The following is a 21,644-nucleotide window of genomic DNA, read 5'->3' on the forward strand; positions in this document are numbered from 1 at the left end:
TGTAATGGATGATGACAGATCTTAGTTCCTGATAAGGTCGAGTTAGTAATAAATGATTTTTATTTTTAGGTTAATGGATGATGAGATTGGATACGTTCCATCTAAAAAAATTAAGAGGTTATAAATTCTAAGTTAGCAGAAAAACTGCTTCCCTTGAGTATCCATTTTTCCTTCGTGAACAGTTATAACTTCCAAGAAGCAGAACCTGATTCAATTGTTTCAGTACAGAGGGAAGCCTTTACAGTTCCCAGCACAGCGTTGCTTCCACTTTGCCCTCGGCACAAAGATCACTTACATTAACATCCATTCTGTTCTAACCATCCCCGAGATTAGTTCCTTCTTTTGCATACCATCGGACAGTTATGGTAGTAAAAGCTGTTAGAGAACTTCCTTGAATTTGAAAATTCTCACCAGGGAATCAATCGTACATGTTACAGAAACTCAGACCACCGTGATTCCTACCAGTGTCAAGAAATATAGACCGCCTAGATGCTGATGCTAGTACCCACAATTATTGGCAAATAATATAGTTATGGAGGATAATATGTACGCAAAATGTCTTAGAACTTCACAAGTAGCGTTGCAGTTTCATGCTTCATATCCAAATTCTCAGGTAAAAATAACTATTTTTTTTTTTCACGTACCATCACCCCATATTCCAAACTTAGAATCAGCAGGGAACAGACAACTCCTAGCAGTGAACAGGAGGTGCAACCAGAGCGTGTGCGCTTGCATTTACCACCTGAGCTACACTAATAGGCAGACTTGCCGTGAGTTCTTCAACTTCTAGCTTCACCACATCTCTCCTTGTGCCTATGTCTGCCGCCCATCGACTAGCACAATACACACCAATGGCAGTTGCAGTCATCCCATAGATATTGGTCGTGACAAGCCGGAGTGGAGAAGAGAGAACAGCTGCAAGTGGACCACTTACAAAAGAAACAGCCTGACCACTCCTAGTTATTGATGTTCCTTGGTTCACCACAAGCAGACCCGTCTTGCAATAGATTGCAAAATCTTCACAGTTGTTTTTAAACAAATTATAACAACCAAAGCCATTGTTGAGAAGATAGGTAGCTCTGTGGATTACAGTTTCATCTGGATCTGTGCCAGCAAGTGTGCATGTTCCACCACGAGCTTTAGCAAGAAAGAGGGGAGGAGTGACAGAATATTCAAAACGATAGACCACCCCACCAGCAAGGAAGCACTCTAGGCAGGAAGATACAACTCCATGGCCCTCTTGATTGTAAGCACAGGCAGGACATGGAACTTCAGATCGTTTTGGCTCAGAGCTGACGAGTAACACATCAAGGACTGTTCCAGTCCCAACTTCTTGGCCTCTGCCGCGGGTGAAATGAATGACCTTATTGTCACCAATGTAAATGCCTGCACCATTGATATAATACTCTAGTTTAAGTATCTTGGACATTTATGAGCACATCCATGAAAGCAAAGAAGGTCATAAAATTTCAATGTGCACAAGCTTATGAAGCCATTGAATCATAAACCCAAACATAAGCCCCAGAAGTCACCAGGAAACATTCCCAGGCCAAAAGATGTATGTAATATTTCTGCAATATAACTAGCTTATTGCAGGTGTAATCCAGCGAAAACCTTGAAATTTGTGCAGCAAATAGGAATAGGAACCACTTGGGTTGAAGAAGTTAAAGAAGAAAACTTACCAGCTCAGAAGTGTAGGTTCAAATGTCAAATAGAAGTTGGCGTTACTTGGGAACATGAACAACTAAAGCTTCAAACAATTGTAATAAGATCTAAAGTTGGAATATTATCATGTCAAACTTTTTTTATGATTATTTTTGCCTAATCTTGGTTTCTATGGTACCAAAGGCAACAAGTTGACTCCGACATCACTTTCCACCCAGTGAGCCCCCACTGCTTAAGAAGACTGAGAAGTCAAAGCAACTAGCCCAAGCTCTGAACAAGTTGCCCAAGTGAACTCCATCTTCATCCTCCAGACCATTCCTTGTCTTGGCCTGCTGTCTCTAGAGTGCTGGTTCATCCAGTCACCTGCTTAAGCTGCTGGAAGACAGCAAAGCTCTTCATATTCCTCATATCTGAACCAGGATACTAGTAACATCTAGAAACCAACTTCAAAACTTGAATCCAGAGGGATTCCTTGCATCTGAAAACTAACTCCAAACCTTAAATCTGAAGGAACTCGTTGCATCTGAAAACTTATTCCATACATCGGATCTGGATGCAACTCCATCTCCCCTGGTTTCAATCATCATACCCCCTTCATCCTGCCAGATATGTACCAGCAGTGCCTGAAAATAATGTCTTTTTTTTTTTATAAAGAAAATGAAGCTTCTGTGAGCGTGCCTGAAAATAATGTCATCATCAAATTCTATCAATACCAACCCGTCTGCTGAATCATATCAATAGAACGCACGCACTTGCAGTACCTGATTTCTTTTTTCTCTCAGCATCCTCTCCAGACTCTGATTGTCACCATCAAATTTTATCAACACCAACCCATCTGCTGAATCATATCAACAGCACACACTCACTTGCAGCACCTGATTTCTGTTCTCTCAGCATCCTCTCCACACTCTGTATCATCACCATCAAATTTTACCAACACCAACCCGTCTGCTGAACCATATCAACAGAACACACTCACTTGCAGTATGCGATTTCTGTTTTCAGTCAGCATCCTCTCCAGACTCTCTATTGCCTCTCTAAGATCGAAATCTTTGTTCCCATTCAACCAACATCAACTACTAGGGCAACTAATTCAAGGCCAGCATGCTGCCAGATTTCTCAAAGGGAAAGACCTACAAAAAAACCTCAATAGCAACCTCTCATTCTATAAAACTCTCACTAAATCTACCTCCATCTTCTGAAGTCATTTTTATACTGATTCAGAGTACAAATCACCCAGGATGTTAAGCAGATATTGTCTTGTCTGTGTACACTGAACCCCTTGCTCCAGAACTCGAGATAGATACAGTGAAAAAATGTGTCTCTGATTCCCACAAGTTAAATATATCGTTTGCCTTCTTCTGCTGGTTTTACTGCTAATAAAGCAGTTGGTTTACCTTAGAATTAAATGTCAAGATGCACAACAGTGATATTGTACATCTTGACAACCATACTTTCCATCAACAGTAAATTAGCAGTTCTCTATAAGAACTTTCTTTTCTTTTTTTTCTTCTGAAAATAGCAGTCTTCTATATGTCACTATGAGTCATTTGAACATTAGTCATGTTGTTCTGATGGTAAGTAGGTTTACTTTGAACCCATATTTGGTTAAATTTACAATAATTTTTTGCATTTGTAAGTAAAAGATATATAATATTATCCACAGCCAGGTTTTTTGGATTGGGCCTTTGGCTCAGAAGCACATGGAGGGGTTCTCCGGGGGGTGTGACTTAGAAATCCTTATAAGGCTCAATGAAAATGCAGATTACATCTTAAACTAGATTTGGGTTCTAAGCTTCTGCATATAAATCCTTACAAGGCTCAACGAAAATGCAGATTACATCTTAAACTAGAAAAGCACATCAAATAAAAAAGGGAACTCTCTACTGTGAGTTGCACAGAAGGAATAAAAAGAAAGATGACACCACATGAAACACAAGCCTATCTTCTTATCTCTCCATTCAGGGTGCTCTCTGGATTTCCTTTTCTAACCACTGACAAGGAAAGACCCTTGTGCATGCAGTTGCCTCTTTTTAGTATTTAATTTTCTTAAAAAGACTAAGAAAGACCGTTTGATCCTACTCTATCCTTCATGAACAAGCTAAATAAGAATAAGCGGATGTATCTGAATCGAAATTTCATTCAGCATGATCACATAGAACAGTTATACTTTGAGACCAGCAAGGTGAAGATGTTGTATTTCTCCATTGTTCTAAAGGTCAAGAAGAGGAAATGGCATTTTGGCAAACAAATAGGTTTCCTTAAGTGGGTAGAGAAAGTAGGGGGTGGAACTAACTTTTGTTTAAGGAGTCTTGACCTTTCATATTCCAGGTGAAACTACACTTCAACCTCATGCTTAAAGAGAAACTGATTGTACAGGGTAGAGTTTCAATTCCTGTTGAGATTATTGATTCAAACGAGGCACGACTTTCTCATCAACCACAATGTCAAATTTTGTCAAAAAGATAATGATCCCAAACCTCTTTTTTTTCCTTATAGCACTCCGTACCTTTCTCATTAATAACACTAATACAAAAAAAAAAAAAAATGTTTTACTTTCAATGAAAGTAGACCACTTCTAACTCTTACTTTCTCTTCTTAAGAGTGATTCACTATTCTCAGCACACTAACCTACCGTGATGTAACTTAAAAGAACAAATGAACACTTACCAAATAAAAATGAACAAATTTCATAGTCTTCAAACAGTCATTGATAAAAGTGAAAGAATTTTTCTGATCGATCCCATCTGAAAGGGGACCCTATTTGCAAATGATCCCTGCTTGTGCATCAGCAACTTCCACTGTATTTTATTCAAGTGACATGGAATCTTATCTCTCTTCAAATTCAAAAGAATTATCTGCATAAAAATTAACTTTAGCGTGTTCTTTTCAATGACCCAACACAAGTCCAAGCCGAGTTGATGTTGATCCTATATTTCAATAGAATAAATAGTGCCATAAATCTATTGATTGATCGCTCTAACCCAACACCCAATTTTTTAACGCCATTTGAGACGCATGCTAGTATAACAAGCTTCAAAGAATCTAAGACATGATCTCCAGTCCAAGACCTGATAAATAGTCATCTAAATCTCCCTCCCCCCTCCCTCCCCCAAAACCATACTGAAAGGACAAGGAAACACCAGAAACACAACAAAATGCATCCGTATTATTTATACAAATAGAAGGAAAAGGAGTAGGAAATCAAAGAACCATGATGTGCGTAAACATAAGCCCTCCACGAGTAAATGTGATCTCCTGCTTTCAAACTCGATCGATCAATCCTGTTAAAAGAGAAGAATTTCCTAAACATCAAATCAAAATACAATACAACATAAATAAGTAAAACAAAAACAGGAACACGAAAAGAAAAAGGATCGTCCGACCTGTTGGAGAGCAACCCCATCTCCGTCTCCCACGCAGTTTTCGAAGAATCGCAAAAGTACTCCCGGAGATACAACTGCGAGTATCCGATTCACAGGGAAAGGCAGAAGACAAATTTTAAAATGAAAGATTTAAATGACTAGAAAGACCCTTTCTTGTCTTTTGCGTCACATTTCAGTTTGAGCCGCTTTGCTGAGATATTACACCGTTAGCCATCCCTCAAAGTAAGGCCTGACTGCCTGTTTTGTTATTTCGTTTTAAAATTACGTGTCTAAACTTGCGTAGCCACGTTGTCGCCTCCTTCTTTCTTCTTGTCGGCGGGACGCGCAAACTGCATGTCGGAGAAATGAATATCCCGACGGAATCTGAAGTTGAACGACCATCTTATCCGAGACCCGCTCTTACTCCCTCTCCCGTTTTCTTCGTGACTAAGTTTCAGAGGCTATTTTGGTAATTTTAATGAAGAATAATATATCTAGATAGTTTAATCTATAATTCAAAGTTCAAACTCGTAAAATCTGAGTCGAAAATTACGATCATCAATAAAACAATTTTAACCAATTTAACATTCAATGCTTCCAAGTGCAGTGTCGATATACAAATATTTAACAGTAATTATTCATTCGCTAAAACTTGGGAAATCTAATATCTACAAAAGTAATACATTCTTGCTGAAGTCATTTATGCCAAACCTTACAAAATGGCTATCTCTGATCAACGATCCATTAATCGGACAACTGATATAATCATTGATAACGGCTGAGATAACCATTTTATATATTTCATACCAAATAGCTATTTGCATTATGCTCCAGCAAGAGATGCACATATCACTTAATCTATAAAGTATCGTCATTACTGCTTCTATACCGCTCGCAGTGCTGCACTCTGGACGTGCACGGCGGCTATACCCATTTCCAGCATGGAACCATCTGCAGCAAGGAAAACAAAAACACCATGATGCAGAAGGTGCAAGCAACTATAGTAAAAGATGATAGGGGCAAGGGCTTGTACCTGTTCGGCTAATTATCTTCTTGCAAGAATGGTACATTGCTTTCCCAGTAATTCTTGATGAGGTCAACCACTTGGAAAGCCAAGTCTGCATCTTCTGGGTAATAAGCAATGGGGTCTGATAAGAGAGGTGTCTGAAGGTTGAGAACACCTTCTAATGTAGCATGCAGGCAATATGCTGAATAAGTGATATGATATCCACCTTCCTGAACAATCAATAGCCGTCCTTGGGTGTGCTTATCAGCCAGCTCACGGACAATTCGGCCAATTGCTCGATAACCTTCCATTGTAAGACACTGTCTACCATTTGGATCAAACTAAAAGCAAAATAAAATTCAAAGTGTCATTCTAATAAAAAGTTAATAATATTAAATAAATTAAGCTAACTGTTTCAAATTTTCAATCTTCTGCCAGGCATGGCTTGGAACTGAACTTAAGAACAAGCCCTTAATTCTCAAGTTGTAGACAGGTAAGGTTGAGACCAGATCTGTTAAAAGAGTCTAATAGTGAATCCAAACCTGATTCCAACATTTATTTTCTTCAAATTTTATATATGTTACTTCTCGACTTGACTAGTCTAGATACTGACATTAAATCTAAGGGAATTCCTAACTTCTTTAGTTTTTAAGCAGAACACAAAAACATAATACCATTTTCTACAAAAGTTAACTATCTTATTGATGATAAAACAACAAGTGATGGAAGGTAAAGAAAAATTTTAAAGAAGAAAAGAGAAAAGAGGATAATGGAGGATTACAGTGAGATTATCTCTCAGCTAGGGAGTACAATATGTGATTATCTTCCTGAAAAATATCATACCACAAAATATCCAATCCACAAACCAATGACAAGGTCTATCTAAAGAGTATTTCTAGTTGCCACTGTCAGCCTCCTATATCTTTGAATCACAGCAGTAGTCTTAGATGATGATGAAAAGACCACAAAGGATTCGTTGGTGCAAAATAGCATGTCAATGGAGAAAGGAGGATTCACCAGCTGTAGCATACAAAAAGCCCAACAGGTTAAATGATAGACAATCCTCACATATTTGACAGAGTGCTCCTACAACCACCAGCCAGGGATTAAACATCCAACTCCACTTGAAGTTAAAAACTTTCCAAATGAGATAGGAATCAAGAAGAGGACTGCTTGGATTAGTTCCTCAACAATGCCACCAAAGGCCAGGAACGATGTTCAGGATGTATACCCATATCAGATTACCACAATTAGGGGAACCGAAACCTTTGCAATCATGTATATGTCATGTCAAATAGAACTATTCAAGTTAATAAGATCATTTTCCAAAATGATCTTTAACTTAGAAATGTAGCTCACATATCATTCATGTTACCTGGTAAGATAGTTTGGATGCACTATTTTTTTTCATCCAGGTCCTATCATGTGATGCATCCACATAAATTACTCTTACGCACCTTTAGAATGAGAGAAACTCAAGAACCATTAACAGGAAGCGGGAGTGAGGGAGGTAATTGTGAAATTTACTCACTCGATACTCTCTACCTATCCAAGCTCAATTGTTCGAAGAAATTGGTCTCTTTTTATTAGCTAGCAGGAACATTCCCAACCCTCCATGGCTTCGTGGAAAGCCCTTCCAAAGGATGGTAAAAATTGAACTCAAGATAAGACGATTGTAGGAAGCCCCAGACCAGCTATTATTGCAGAAGTAATTCATGAACATTCTACCACGATTCTTCCTGTATTCTCTAGCCCTAAAGGGTGTTTTGACTTAACGGAAGCAGAAATTAGAGTTGTGTTTGCTGGTCTCAAGCCATTATTTTGAAGTTTCAGTAAATTTGGTGGTAGTGGAGGTGATTCAGCCATATGATCAGCTGGCTCTCTAAAATATAACCTACCACCACCTACCCCCTCCTCCTCTCAAGACAGACACTCCCACTCCCACCCCAACCCACCAGTTGGAAGCTCAGGCAAGTTCAACTAAGGTAGCAGCACATGCCTCCTGCTACTAACTGCACACCGAATGTCTTAGCAAAAGAAGGGATTCCTTGCAATCATGTTGTTGTGGATCTTCTCTCCATCTTGCTGGTTGAGGCTTGCCTCTCCCTTTCTTTGTAAATTTTTGTTAGTTTTAATAAATAAACATCCATCAGTTCAAAAAATAAAAAAGTAGTTAATTGCCTCAAAATGCAAGAGTACATGGAGATGGTGATAGGCAGTAACCCCATGGCTACTAGTAATGGAAAACCAGCTATTTACAATCCATAAATGTCTCTATCTATCCTATCTTGACATCCAAGCAGCTTCAGCTATGTATTATCTAGTGGTGTTGCTCCTGACCCTCCTGTCTTTGAAGTGGTTAAAGACACAAAAGATGTCTGGTCTTTCTATCAGTTTCAACAAGAGAAAAACTAATATTTTCCCATATTCCATCCTTCAAACAAACGAGACCTTTATAAATGGCTCTCTGTAGATGCTACAGCATGAACGAACAGGCACTTCAGACAAAAATACAATAAAAAATCAAATTATTACTCACCGCACTAGAATCTTGACCAATGACCATAACCAACATTTGAGGTTTAAACTTCTGCATAGCTGGAACAACCAACTCAGTCATGGCATAATCATAACCTCTATCCCCTGTCCCATTTGGCAGTGGTATATTTAAATTGTATCCTAATCCTTTACCATCACCAAGCTCATCAGTTGAACCGTTTTGAGGATGCGATGGACCCCATGAGCCATGGTTCATGTGGAGGGAGATTGTTAGGACGCTATCAGAACTATAGAACCCTTCAGCCGTTCCATTACCATAATGCACATCAATGTCGACAACTGCAACTCTCTCACACCCAGAACTTAGGGCCGTTTTGACTGCAAGACCAGCATTATTTAGAAAGCAGTAACCATCTGCTTGAGAAGGCTGAGCATGATGACCTGGAGGACGAACTAGTGCGTATGAAATCTTGCCATGTCCATCCAATAGGTATTTCATTGCGGCTAATGCGGTTCCAGCAGCAAGCAGAGCAACACTCCATGATCCAGGGTTCAAAAACGTTCCCGAACAAAGCTCCACTGAACCAGATGCATTGGCATCCACAAGTTTGCTTATGTATTCTGCGATTCAACATATGAAACTAAATCAAAGCAAACTTCATATAGTTGGCATATTAAGTGTAAGAGGCACATGCTTGTGGGCTTGAACCGCTTGTTCAATGACGCGTGGCTTTGGATTCGAAAATGAGAGCTAAAGCTCCACTTCATCCAACCAAGGAACACATTTGCGCCTACCAAATAGCCCAAGAAAGGGCGAGTTAAGTGATGATGATCACACTAGCAGCTGTTAGTCCTTAGAACAAACAATAATTCATCTAAAAAAGATACTAACAAAAGTGGTGTATACACATAACCTCGGTACCTTGGGAATGAAAAGGGAGTAATTCGGGAATCTCAGCCGATCTACCAGAATGCCAAGAAATATAAGGGGCGATAGGGCCTCTCTTAAGGATGGAGACCATGTTTCTGACCCGATCAGAGTTCTCAGGGTGCTTTTCCAAGATATCAAGAAACCCAGGATTCATCCCGGTGTCAAAAACGCCCGTTCCGGTGTTGTGCTCCAGCATGCCGGAGTGCCAAAAGACGTGAACAAGATCAGACGGAGGGGCAGCAGAATCCATGGCTGATAAAGTCCCCGAGGTCTCAGCTGTCACAGGGTTTAGACTAGCGGTTCACCAATCGAAATTATTTTATACATGAGAATTTGAGCATTTTTATCCGTTTTTACCAAAAGCCTCGGCGGCTTTTAAAATTATGTACGAGGGTTAGTACATTTTCAAATTGGAATGGAAACGAAGGTGACCGTGAATGTGTTCAATGGAAAATGTAGTAAACAGTGAGAATGAGTTTATCAGCTTAAATACTCTCATAGATTTAATTTTATTAAGATAGTTTTATTTAACTTTTTAATTAATAAAATAAATAATAAAATAAATAAATATTAATTTAAATAAATTAAATTTACAAAACAATGTCCTCAATAATCCATCATTAGCCATGTAATTCTGTCTTCCTCCAAAACCTTAACCAATATACAAACAGTTGTGAAACTCACACCCAAGCTCAAAAGGCCATTCTCCAATCCAATCCCCACGATTACCATGACCGACAAGTTCTTGTTTTTTTATCAAAACGGCTGAGGAAACCCAATCCGGGCTTTGAGAGAAGATTATTGGAGACATCAAATGTTAAATTTGGGTCGAAGGCCTTATCCCAAAATGACTAGCCACTTAGAAAACCTTTTTCCCAGTTAATAAACTCAAGATCTTTATATCCACTAATCCATGTGGGACTATTTTTTAACACTCCCCCTTACTTGTAGGCCCGCTCTCTTTTGTGGCTCTACAAGTGGATAAATTTAGGTGGAGGCCCACATACTGAGTGGCTTGCTCTGATACCATGTTAAATTTGGGTCGAAGGCCTTATCCCAAAATGACTAGCCACTTAGAAAACATTTTTCCCAGTTAATAAACTCAAGATCTTTATATCCACTAATCCATGTGGGACTATTTTTTAACATCAAAAGAGGGCATGCTGCTGCAAAATGGGGACCAGTGAGTGTAGAGGTCGATGACATTAAGGTAGACACAGTAAGGGAGCTGAGATTGGATAGAGTTGGTGAAACAGTTTGAGGAAAGGTTGAGAACAAAGAGATTTAACAATGACTTGAAATCAGGGGGACAGGGTTGAGAGGAAGGCGTCGAGAGAGAGCAAAAGTGAAAGTGAATTACACAGGTAATTCAATATTTGGACTTGGTTTTGATATTTGGTCACAGGTAATTGATTAAAATATTTGGACTTGGTTTTGATCAGTGGAAGGATAATTCTCACTTTTCATCAGAAAAATTCTGTGATTCACGTAAAACGTTTTGCTCTTAATATCTGAACCCAGGAAAGAGGCGATACCTTGAGAGACGAGAGATGACGTTGTAGACTATATACTGATTAACCCGCTCGCTGTCAGAGTACTTCCAGCAGATTTCGCTGAGCTTCGTAATTTCGAAGAAGTCGATGGTGCTCTGAAGACTGAAGCGCAGAAATACAGCAAAAAACGCCTTCGTAAACTCTGGTGTGTCACTCTGATTTGATGTGCTCGGACAAGAAACTTTTGACTGACGAAGGTGGAATCTCTTGCAGATCCAAATGTTATTTCAAGGTTTTTGTGGTTGATTTTTGGCAAAAGAGGCGTAACAAGTCATTTTATGGGATCTGAGCTTCTTATCACGGTGTTTTTTCTCAAGACTTGGGAATCAACTCGAACCCATGGAAAATCGAATCAGACGGGTCACTAGCCAAATATGAATACTTCCTTGATATTTTTTATCTACTTCCAGAACTTTTTAACCACATACGGGACCCACTTGGTGACCGTTTTTAGAGTCTGCCAAGTGGAGTGTACAGAATAAGACATAAGATTGTGACATTAGAGTCTACAGATGCGGGCCCGTGAGCACGAACATGAGACATAGATTATTGAGCCATAGATTAACACTTGATGTGATTTTTATTCATTTAAACTTATAATGCAGAAAGAGGAAAACTCAAGAAGCGGGTGAGGTGTGTGGTAAGCAGTTGATCACGAGGGTTGTGCTGTTGGTTTAGCGGGCCGAACTCCAAGTGTCATTCTCTTCTATGTCTGGTTTTATAGGGAAGTTTGGTCGTATGGACTAGAAATTGCTTGTTGACCATACTTTTTGTTCTCGCATAATTTATCTACGAATAAATGGTATCAGTATTAAGAATTAGATACTCTAATTCTAAATTAATGAGAATAATAATAATAATCATAAAAAGAAAAAAGAAAATACGGATATAAACAACAAGATTTATACAAATTTACCCTAAGGTGAGATTATGTTCTATTGGTTTAGCAAGCCGAACTCCAAGTGTCTTCTCTTCTATCTCTAGTTTTATAGGGAAGTTTGGTCGTATGGACCAAAAATTGCCAGTTGACAATACTTTTTATTCCCGCATAATTTGTCCACAAATAAATGGTATCCATGTTAAAAATTAGATGCTCTAATTCTAAACTAATGAGAATAATAATAATAATCATAAAAAAAATAAACACGGACACAAACAACAAGATTTATACTAGTTTACTTTAAAGTGAAATTACGTTCTGTTGGTTTAGCAAGCCGAACTCCAACTGCCTTCTCTTCTATCTTTTGTTTTCTAGGGAAGTTTGGTCATATGGACCAAAAATTGTCGATTGACTATACTTTTTGTTCCTGCATAATTTGTCTACGAATAAATGGTATTTGTGATTAGATACTCTAATTCTAAACTAATAAGAATAATAATAATAATCATAGAAAGAAAAATAAACATGGACACAAACAACAAGATTTATACAAGTTTACTCTAAGGTGAAATTACGTTCTATTTTTTGTTGCTATAGTAATCCACTATAAAGATTAAATAGTTTACAAGATAAATCGCACACACTTACAGGTATTTTCTTTTACCTCTATTGGGTTGCAACTCTGGCTCATTACTGGTGATGATAAAAACCCTAACAATTATGCTTTAATTAGGCTTCATAACTTAATAACCTGAATAGGTACTCATATATCTTTTACCCAAATTATCCACATATAAAGTCATAAAATAGTGCATATATATATAAATAAAAGATAGTGTCAAAGAATAAACTCACATGGTTAGTAAAATACAAAGATTTTGAGTTATGAGCCTTGACACAACGTTACCCTTCTACTCCCAACTTCTCTGACCACATTCCACCGTCTAACTTCACACACTTTCTGGTTGACTTGACGACTTGAAACCAACGGTGGTGCTGCCGCCCCCTATTAATTTATTAGAAAATAGCTCTTTCCTCTTTTTCGTGTTCTACCAGTTTCCAGTTTTATCTAGGGCAAAAATATCAGGTCCACTGGAAGACTCTTCCGACTTCGGTCTGGAGAATATTCCCGAACAAATTGGCTCAGCTCAATCGTGTACATCCACGTCTCCTTCTCACGTGTTACTGCACACGCCTCCATATCCTCCACCTCATCCGCGGAATCCACCGTGGGTCCGTCCTCCTACGTGGCGAATCACGTGGCTTTTGCTCCTGGATCTCTCTCCTGGCCGATCAATTTCATTTGCGCTTATAAACGCCACAAGTTTGATGACTAGAAGAACAGAGACGGGCAATTTTTCTCCCACAGGATTCCGGAGAGGAGGAGGAGGACAGCTTTGAGCTTCTCTGTTTTCTCTTCTTTCTTGTTTGCTCTCACTGACTCACTCGCGTGGGGAGAATGATCAACGCCGTGTCGGACCCCCGTCCATCCCCGGCTGCGGCCTCCGCAGCGGAGGCCACCCCCTTCGCCTTCATCACCCGTGGCTGGCGCGAAGTCCGTGATTCCGCCGGCGCCGACCTCCGCCTCATGCGCGCTAGGGCCAGCACTTTCAAGAACCTTGCCACTTCCATCGACCGTGAGCTCGAGAACTTTCTACACTCAGCCTCTTCGTCCTTCTCCGTCCCCGTCGTTCAGTCCCCGCCGCCCCCCGAGCTCGATTTTGTCAAACGCCTCCAGCCCAAGCTCTCCGCGTTTCGCCGCGCCTATTCCTCGCCCGATTTCAGCCAGCGGGTCCTCCAGAAGTGGACCCCTCACCCCAAAATCCGCATCGATCTCTCCGCTATTAAGAATGCATTCGTCTCTGAGGTCGAGGATAATGCTAGGCTCATTGATTGGGAAAGGGGATTTAGGGCGTGGGATTGGAAGGGTGAGAAGGAGGGAGACAAGGAGTGGGAGCCGATCCGGAAACTTAAGACGCAGTTCAAGGAATTCGAGCGCAAAAGTTCTTCTTCTGAGATTTTTCGCAATTTCGAGAAACTGAAAACTAGCTTGGTGAGTTCTGTCTCCTGTGTAGTTTTTTCTTTTTGTATATAGTACGGGAATATTCCTGACCAAAGTTTTGGCTGGGCTTGCTGCTCCTCAAGATTACTCCCAAAAGGTTCTCTAATTTTCAAATTTATGACATAGTTTTGGGGAAATTTAGGACCATTTTTTTAGGATTCTGTTGGACTTCTTAAAGGAGTTGAGAACTTTTTCTTATAAAAAATTTCCTCTCGAATCGAGTTTGCGGATTCGATTTCTTTATCTTTTTTTTTTTTTCCCATTCTAGTCCCCTTTCCTCTGAAAGATTCGTATGAAGGTAACAGGAACTTGTTGTAGTTAATTGTTAAATCCTTTATTCATTATACATCTTTTTCATTCATTAAAATTAAGTTTCGTTCTTATGCATGCAAAAAACTCTGAAACCCGAAGAGTTTTCTTTTTCTTATTCAGGATTTAGGTATATGAAGATAGCGGCTTGATTTATGTAGCAAATTTGGAATTTCAACTTGGTTGTGTCGAAGTCACTTACAGTTTCAATAACATGTTTTGCACTATTCATTTGTTGACTCCATTGAAGAGAATACTCTATATCTAACCGTTCTGTTTTTTCTATCTCAGAAATCCATGTACAAGGAACCTCAAGAATCAAAGGTGGGCTTAATCATTAATGTCTAGTATGTCCTGGTAAAGCATTATGCTGACCTTGTGTAGCTTACAAAGTTCTGAGCTTTTGAATGTCTGTTCCTGTGGTGGACCTCTCATTCAGAGGTTTAGGTGCTTGTTGCAGTCTAAAAGGTCTCTCACAATTTCATGAATAAATCTTATTTTGATTGTTTTGCTAACCATAATTTAGAAGGAAAATTAAAAAAAGATGAAGGCCTTAGCTTTTCCTTAGCGCTAGGATTTCACATAATTTTACTTGGCAACTACCAGTATGTTTTTAAGGGGACACATACATTGTGGACTATTTCTTTTGTTCCATCTGTTTAGCTTTTGAAGTATAAATAAGTTTTTCAGTTTTATCTTCACTATTCAGTTAACTGTTGAGCAGATAATTGGGCAATGGTGATACATAACTTCAGCTTTTTCAATAGATAAATGGGGTTTTGGGGGATAATATTATGTAAGCAAAGAATAAATAAAAGGGATGAGAAACACCAAACATGAAAAAAATAACTTTGGGTTCGGAAATGCTCCTCTTCTGATGTTAAGGCAATTTATAAAATTAAAAGTAGTTTGGTTTGCAGCTTAAGTTGATGTACATCTTAGAGAGCTCTTCTTAAGAAAAAAAAATCTAACCCTAGACATTTGAGCTAAACAGCCTACCATGTGAAGTTCCATAGCACACCTTCCTAAATAAATTAAAAAAAATGTGGACAGAGAAATTATATTATCTAACTAGTGGTTTCTGTCAAATGGACAATGTCCTATTTGATAGGTATGGACAACTGTTTGATCATGCTACTTGAGGTTTTAGCATTATCTTATTCAATATTGATGTCAGTTAAGTAGAGGGCACGGACATCATTAGCATCTACTAGATACATGGTGAACGTATAATCGCCAGATAACTTCATTGATATTGATGCGTTTCGTCCCACTATTCTCTATGTTTTTTCACGTATTGCACAGAGTAAATGAAGCCTCACTCTCTTTCTCTCTTAGATATTTTACAGCAATATGTTAGTTACGTTTCTTATTCTTCTCCATGTGATTATAGGATGTACTACCACTGGATGTGCCTGAGCTCTTGGCATATTGGGTGAAGCAATCTGGTCCCCTGCTTGGCTTGAGACAAGGTAGAATTTTTACTTTTTAGATCGGTTTGGCATAGCTGTTATTATATCTGGATCCATTTGTCGTGACAGGATAGAATTTTAGGTTTTCTGAAGGAGAAAATTGGTTGAAAGATTTACAAACTAGGTTCTTATGCCAGCAAAGTGTTATCAAGGCTATCTTCTATTGTTTGAGCACGTGCTATCATAATTCACTTTTTGGTTGATTGATGCATCTGAAATTTGGTTTTGCATGTGTTTCTTTCTTCACTTTTGATTGGTTCGTTCCGTTACTGGAGTTGGAAAATTAAAAGAAAAAAGAGTTAATGGAACAATGAGTGTTGTAAATACATAAAACCATCAACTATGCTGATACTACCCTTTTCATTCTTGCCAAGTGGGTCATCGCCAAAAGTTCTTTATAGCAAGGGAACTTAGCTTCAATAAGATATTCTTGCCTTGCCTCTCTAAGCATATTATCATTTCATTGGTGCACATTGTGGGTATATCTGGTGGGAAACTGTAACTTCCAGATATTCTAATCAAGGGGAATTGCATTTGTCTTTGTAGTTACCCCTCTTGTGTGTCATTTATATGCAGATTATTTTATAAGATTTTATACAATTTTTTAGCAATATCTGTTCCAAACAAGAGGAAAATAGTTATATGTGGTGGGAAACCACCCAAATTTTGCTTTATATGTTGCATTGTTTTCAATGAATTTGTCTGGTAGCCCTTCTTTCTCTGCCTCTCCACCCTGCTTGTCTTGGTGAAATGTAGCACCTTATTGCTGGTGTTCCTCCTTTTGCTTTCCATCTCCATTCGTTTGCATTGTTCATCACAATGATGAATGTCACTACACTGTCGAGGGACTTTGCAGCTTATTCTCTGTTCTCTCCTCATGGTCTAATTGTTGACATCAACAACTACTGCTACTGCAGGCAGTGCTGGCTGGTGTTCCATCTCTCTCTAGATGATCGCCTGTTTGCACTTGCCAAACCATGTCCCGTTGGATTTAGGAACAAGCTGGAAAAATAAATGGCAATGGCAAATCCATAGGTGGCTCTTGTATTTTATGTGGCAATTTCTTTCTTTTACCACGTTTCAGAAATCTTACTATTCCCAAAGGACAGGGGGTGGCAGGTTTCTTTCAAGAGCACAGGCAAGGTCTACCAGACTCCTGACTTTGTTCTTGTGCTTTACTTCAGGTTTCTTGCTGGATTCAGCTCCTCATCCATGTAAACATCTGACGCAGCTTAGAAGCTGGAGTTAGAAAAAAAACTACTATCTATGGGCTTTCTAAGATTGAACCCTCTTCAGACGAGCAATCTATTAAAATAATCCTTGGAGTCCCTAATACGGCTTTCCTTGAAAGCAATTATTGGCTTGGAAGAGGAACTTTCCCTTTGCTTTGTCTTTCCAAGTGCTGACTTTAGTAGCCAGTTCCAAAAAAAAAAAAAATGCTGACTTTAGTAACTATTTCCAAAGAAAAAAAAGTGCTGACTTTTCTAAAACAGCAGATACTAAAATGGGATTTCTGAACAACGTTCTTCCCTTTTCTAGAGTAAGTTTTCCCATAGAATTTTCTGCTATATGCTCTGCATCAACATCTCTCATGCACTTGAGCTGGCATAAACCTGTATTAGAATATTGAGAAACAATTGTTTTGAGAAAAAAAGTGCAAAATGTGAATGACTAATTAGGTATGGGTGATGATGGAAGTTGAGTTTGAAGTGGGTCCTCTCCTGTTGGCCTTTTTTCATGATAACGTATTTGTCCCCAGATCATTATCTGGGGATCATGAAATATTAGTCATCTGTTGTTTTCTTATTTTTCTACATAAAGCTTATAAGCAAACTGTGTTATGACCAAGGGATCAGTTGTCTGCGGTGTACACAGTATGATAAATTCTGCTGACCTGCCCATGTTCAAGTGCCTATTGACAGCAATTTTTGCTGGAGCTGTTGGAAGGCTGTCCTTTTCTTCTTTCTAATGAGTTGATTTTTGTATCTGGATTAACATTTGCAAACATCTGGCTTACTCTGAAAAGCACTTCATGATAGGATTTCAGATGCCAATCTGATTAAAGTTTCAGCTGGGGCTGCATAAAAAGCAATTATGACTCTGCACATCTTTGAACGTTCTTGATTTGGTGAAATGTTGAGATTACTTAATTTTATATTACATCATCAAATTATATATGGTTTTAAATGTGTACATACGAGAGATCAGATTTAACATTAAACCTTTATTTTTGAAGTACTATGATGATGTATTAGTTTTGACAAGCATGACAAACGAGAAATGAGGTCGACTATTGGATTGCAAAAGTTCATTTTAGCCTTAGAGGTTGATAGAAATTATTGTGTGGTCTGTGTTACATAATATGAAAAATGATTTCAAAAGTGTACTTATACATCTTTCTTGAAACAGTCTTCTGATAATTTTTCTATTTGAATTTTGTCTGTTTGCATTTAGTAACATTGTATCTGCACGGCTGCAGATATATGTGACAAGATAGTGGAGGCTCTCTGCAGCAAACAAAAGGATCAATTGATGTGGAGCTCCCTATCTTCAGGCGAGACATCCATACCTGTAAATGAGAACATAAATGATGAGCTTGATTTTAGAATAGCCAGTGTGCTTCGAAGCACAGGTCATTGTTATGAAGGTGGAATTTGGTCCGACTCTGTGAAGCATGACTTTACTGATGAGAAACGCCATGTGGCAATAGTCACAACCGCCAGTCTCCCTTGGATGACTGGAACTGCTGTGAATCCCCTGTTTAGAGCAGCATATCTATCCAAATCTGCCAAGCAGAAAGTGACTTTGTTGGTTCCATGGCTTTGCAAGTCTGACCAAGAACTTGTTTACCCCAATAATCTTACTTTCAGCTCACCACAAGAACAAGAAGCTTATATACGTCAATGGCTTGAAGAAAGGGTTGGGTTCAAGGCTAACTTCAAGATTGCCTTCTACCCTGGAAAGGTATTTCTCTCCTGTTCCCATCTTCTCTTTTAGCTCTTTAGGTGGAAGGATCTTAAACATACATGTTTTGATTGCTTGCAGTTCTCCAAGGCAAGGCGAAGCATAATACCTGCTGGAGATACCACACAGTTTATTTCTTCCAAGGAGGCAGACATTGCCATACTGGAAGAACCGGAACACCTGAACTGGTATCACCATGGAAAGCGTTGGACAGATAAATTCAATCATGTGGTAGGTGTTGTCCACACAAATTATTTGGAGTATATCAAGAGAGAAAAGAATGGGGTTCTCCAAGCCTTCCTTGTGAAACACATAAACAATTGGGTCACCAGGGCGAATTGTCACAAGGTGGGTGTGCACTCTGACAAATTTTGTGCTTTCTCACTTCAGACTGTATATTTTTTGTTAAAGACTTGTATTTCTTCCCCACATAATGTCTTAATTCGGGCATGTTATTTTTATGGCAAAGTTCTTAGTTGTGTTGGGAGATCTCGTTCTTACTATTTGAGCAAGGGGCCCGTCAACAAAATATAAAATTATTTACTTATTCCTATTTGTGCAGGTTCTCCGTTTATCCGCTGCAACACAGGATCTTCCAAAATCTGTCATATGCAATGTGCATGGTGTAAATCCTAAATTCCTAAAAGTAGGAGAAAAAGTTGCAGACGAGAGGGAGCAAGGGCAGCAGGTTTTTTCAAAGGGGGCTTATTTCTTAGGCAAGATGGTCTGGGCCAAGGGATACAAGGAATTGATAGATTTGCTTGCTAAACACAAGAAGGACCTCGAGGGCTTCAAGTTAGATGTTTATGGGAATGGAGAGGACTCACACGAAGTCCAATCAACTGCTAGGAAGCTTGAACTGAATCTTAATTTCCTAAAAGGGAGGGATCATGCAGATGATTCACTTTACAGGTACTAAAATCAGTTTATCATATTTCTTTTGTCATTGAACATTAGTTTATTACTACTATGGAATCGTGTTCAATGCCACCATTTATGATATATTTTAAAAAAAATTGCCATGCAGTTACAAAGTGTTCATAAATCCTAGCGTGAGTGATGTACTCTGCACTGCTACTGCCGAGGCGCTTGCCATGGGCAAATTTGTTGTATGTGCAGACCACCCGTCAAATGACTTCTTCAGGGCATTCCCCAACTGCTTAACTTACAAGACATCAGACGAGTTTGTTGCCAAAGTACAAGAGGCCATATCTAGTGACCCTCAACCTCTTACTCCTGAGCAGAGATACAACCTATCATGGGAGGCAGCAACAGAGAGATTTATGGAGTACTCTGAGCTGGACAAATTCTCGAATAGGACCACCGAGGACTTAAACTCATCAGTGCAAAACAGTAGTGATAAAAAGAAAATTGTGAAATCAATTTCGTGGCCTAGTTTGAATGAAGTGGTGGATGGGGGAATTGCTTTCACTCACTATTGTCTGACAGGCAGCGAAATTTTAAGGCTGTCTACTGGAGCAATCCCGGGCACCAGGGATTATGACAAGCAGCACTGTAAAGACTTGCATTTGTTGCCCCCAATGGTACAAAATCCTGTTTATGGCTGGTGATCAAGGGGGTTAGGCTAATCTGTATCTTCCTCTGTATAATATGAAAGTTACCTAGGAAATGTAGCCGTCATAGCGCTTATTGTAATTAATTACCTTCTTATTCTTCTTTACTTCACCATATTGACCAACCATATCATCAATTTTGACTGTTAGCTGCTGTAGCATAGATAAAATGGCAGCAGCAAGTACGAAACCCAGTACGACTTCTGTATATCCAAACCTGGACATTAGAATGCATCCGAGTTGATAAATTTGGGTGGGTCAGTTCTTCCGAGTCATGAAGTTGTACTTGGCATGAATAATGGAGTGCTTGTAGGGAAAATCATGGAGATCCAACACAACGGACAAATCTTATTCCCAATATTTTTTTTCTACTCAGTCGAAGCGTGTGTATCAATGCAGCAAGTGATGTAAACATGGGGTGTCAGTTATTTGTTATGAGAGGGGTGAGTCCCTCCTCTCCTACCTTCGTTGCTGTTTTGATTGCCTTTCTTTCAACATCGGTTTTGTCGGTTGTAAATGATACGCTCGGCCTGTTAAAAATATGCTATAGAGGCGGCTCAGTCCACATTGATATGTATTTGGTGTAATAATAAATGCTCCAGTGAGCATATCCTTGCTTTGGCGCACTCCTTTGGCTTCTTTGTTCTTTTTAGTTAAACAGGAGCTGATATATATTTTGATTAAGCACCCACTAGCACCCACAAGGAAGAAGACTTGAGTTTAAGCATCATATATAAACATTTAAACTTAGTCAATTTTTCTAATTCCAATTTCTTAAGTACTTGTGAACATCAGAGTTTTAATATATAAATTGTATATCAACATGTTTAGAATCATCATACTCATCACTTTAAAACATGTTAAAGCACTTAGAGAAAAATTCTCATGCTTTATAAAATATATATTTTTAATATGGCATTGGAATGATTGATCATCTAGAACTATGCAGGCAAAAAATATAAAGCAGTCGATTGGTCGATCATCCAAGGCATGGCCATTTCATGCTATAATACACGATCAATCATCCTTCACAGATTGATCGATCATAGTTGTCCAGGCAAGCAAAATTTACATGAAATGATCGATCATCCCTCTAGATTGATCGATTAGTTAGAACATTGCCAGTAAGGGACTTCAAGCATGATCGATCAAATAGAAATACACTGATCGTTTATACTTTTATTGTACAACAAAAAAGAATCTCGATTAATTGATCAACCACTGGCAATGATCGATCAACTTAATGTTTTTGGACCAACAGTAACATATTGATCGATAAGTTCATCAATCAATAAATCACTATCTGGTAGAAAAGTAGCCATTGTGATTGATTGATCGATTAGTCACTTATTAGCGATTGATCA

The 21,644-nt window shown here is 38.8% G+C and overlaps 3 protein-coding genes across 4 annotated transcripts; 1 reads left to right on the forward strand and 2 right to left on the reverse strand.

Annotated features, from left to right (window-relative positions):
- Positions 1–225: 225 nt before the first annotated feature.
- On the reverse strand, positions 226–5,343 carry LOC137955904 (protein LEAD-SENSITIVE 1). Its single transcript, XM_068803113.1, has 3 exons — positions 5,052–5,343; positions 4,879–4,949; positions 226–1,386 (listed from the first exon to the last, which is right to left on the reverse strand). The coding sequence occupies exons 1-3, from the start codon at positions 5,069–5,071 to the stop codon at positions 692–694; spliced, it is 786 nt and encodes a 261-aa protein (XP_068659214.1). The 5' UTR covers positions 5,072–5,343; the 3' UTR covers positions 226–691.
- Positions 5,344–5,626: 283 nt separating this feature from the next.
- LOC137955800 (histone deacetylase 8) lies at positions 5,627–9,738 on the reverse strand. 2 transcript variants are annotated; one of them, XM_068802924.1, is made up of 4 exons: positions 9,458–9,738; positions 8,576–9,156; positions 6,064–6,356; positions 5,627–5,981 (listed from the first exon to the last, which is right to left on the reverse strand). In XM_068802924.1, exons 1-3 carry the CDS (start codon positions 9,714–9,716, stop codon positions 6,072–6,074), a joined length of 1,125 nt encoding a protein of 374 aa, XP_068659025.1. In that variant the 5' UTR covers positions 9,717–9,738; the 3' UTR covers positions 5,627–5,981; positions 6,064–6,071. The 2 variants fall into 2 exon arrangements, with proteins under 2 accessions (XP_068659025.1, XP_068659024.1); XM_068802923.1 differs by having other exon boundaries at positions 6,064–6,377.
- A 3,507-nt stretch (positions 9,739–13,245) lies between these two features.
- Positions 13,246–20,655, forward strand: LOC137955799 (digalactosyldiacylglycerol synthase 1, chloroplastic-like). Its single transcript, XM_068802922.1, has 7 exons — positions 13,246–13,952; positions 14,562–14,594; positions 15,664–15,742; positions 18,222–18,706; positions 18,788–19,054; positions 19,269–19,618; positions 19,734–20,655. The coding sequence occupies exons 1-7, from the start codon at positions 13,359–13,361 to the stop codon at positions 20,275–20,277; spliced, it is 2,352 nt and encodes a 783-aa protein (XP_068659023.1). The 5' UTR covers positions 13,246–13,358; the 3' UTR covers positions 20,278–20,655.
- Positions 20,656–21,644: the final 989 nt, after the last annotated feature.

This window comes from Aristolochia californica, unplaced genomic scaffold (assembly GCF_029961685.1).
Source record: "Aristolochia californica isolate CCGP_79_NKW_82.1479 unplaced genomic scaffold, dmAriCali1.0.hap1 SCAF_2, whole genome shotgun sequence".
Taxonomy (NCBI): Eukaryota; Viridiplantae; Streptophyta; class Magnoliopsida; order Piperales; family Aristolochiaceae; genus Aristolochia; species Aristolochia californica.

Coding starts and splice junctions, on each gene's coding strand:
- LOC137955904 (XM_068803113.1), bottom strand. CDS start 5,071: ATGGGGTTGCTCTCCAACAG. Junction 4,950..5,051: donor ATGGGGTTGCTCTCCAACAG/GTCGGACGATCC, acceptor CTCTTTTAACAG/GATTGATCGATCGAGTTTGA. Junction 1,387..4,878: donor TTATGTTTACGCACATCATG/GTTCTTTGATTT, acceptor TCAATGGTGCAG/GCATTTACATTGGTGACAAT.
- LOC137955800 (XM_068802923.1), bottom strand. CDS start 9,716: ATGGATTCTGCTGCCCCTCCGTCTGATCTTGTTCACGTCTTTTGGCAC. Junction 9,157..9,457: donor ACTCCCTTTTCATTCCCAAG/GTACCGAGGTTA, acceptor GTTGAATCGCAG/AATACATAAGCAAACTTGTG. Junction 6,378..8,575: donor TTGGTCAAGATTCTAGTGCG/GTGAGTAATAAT, acceptor TTTTGCTTTTAG/TTTGATCCAAATGGTAGACA.
- LOC137955799 (XM_068802922.1), top strand. CDS start 13,359: ATGATCAACGCCGTGTCGGACCCCCGTCCATCCCCGGCTGCGGCCTCC. Junction 13,953..14,561: donor AGAAACTGAAAACTAGCTTG/GTGAGTTCTGTC, acceptor TTTCTATCTCAG/AAATCCATGTACAAGGAACC. Junction 14,595..15,663: donor AGGAACCTCAAGAATCAAAG/GTGGGCTTAATC, acceptor ATGTGATTATAG/GATGTACTACCACTGGATGT.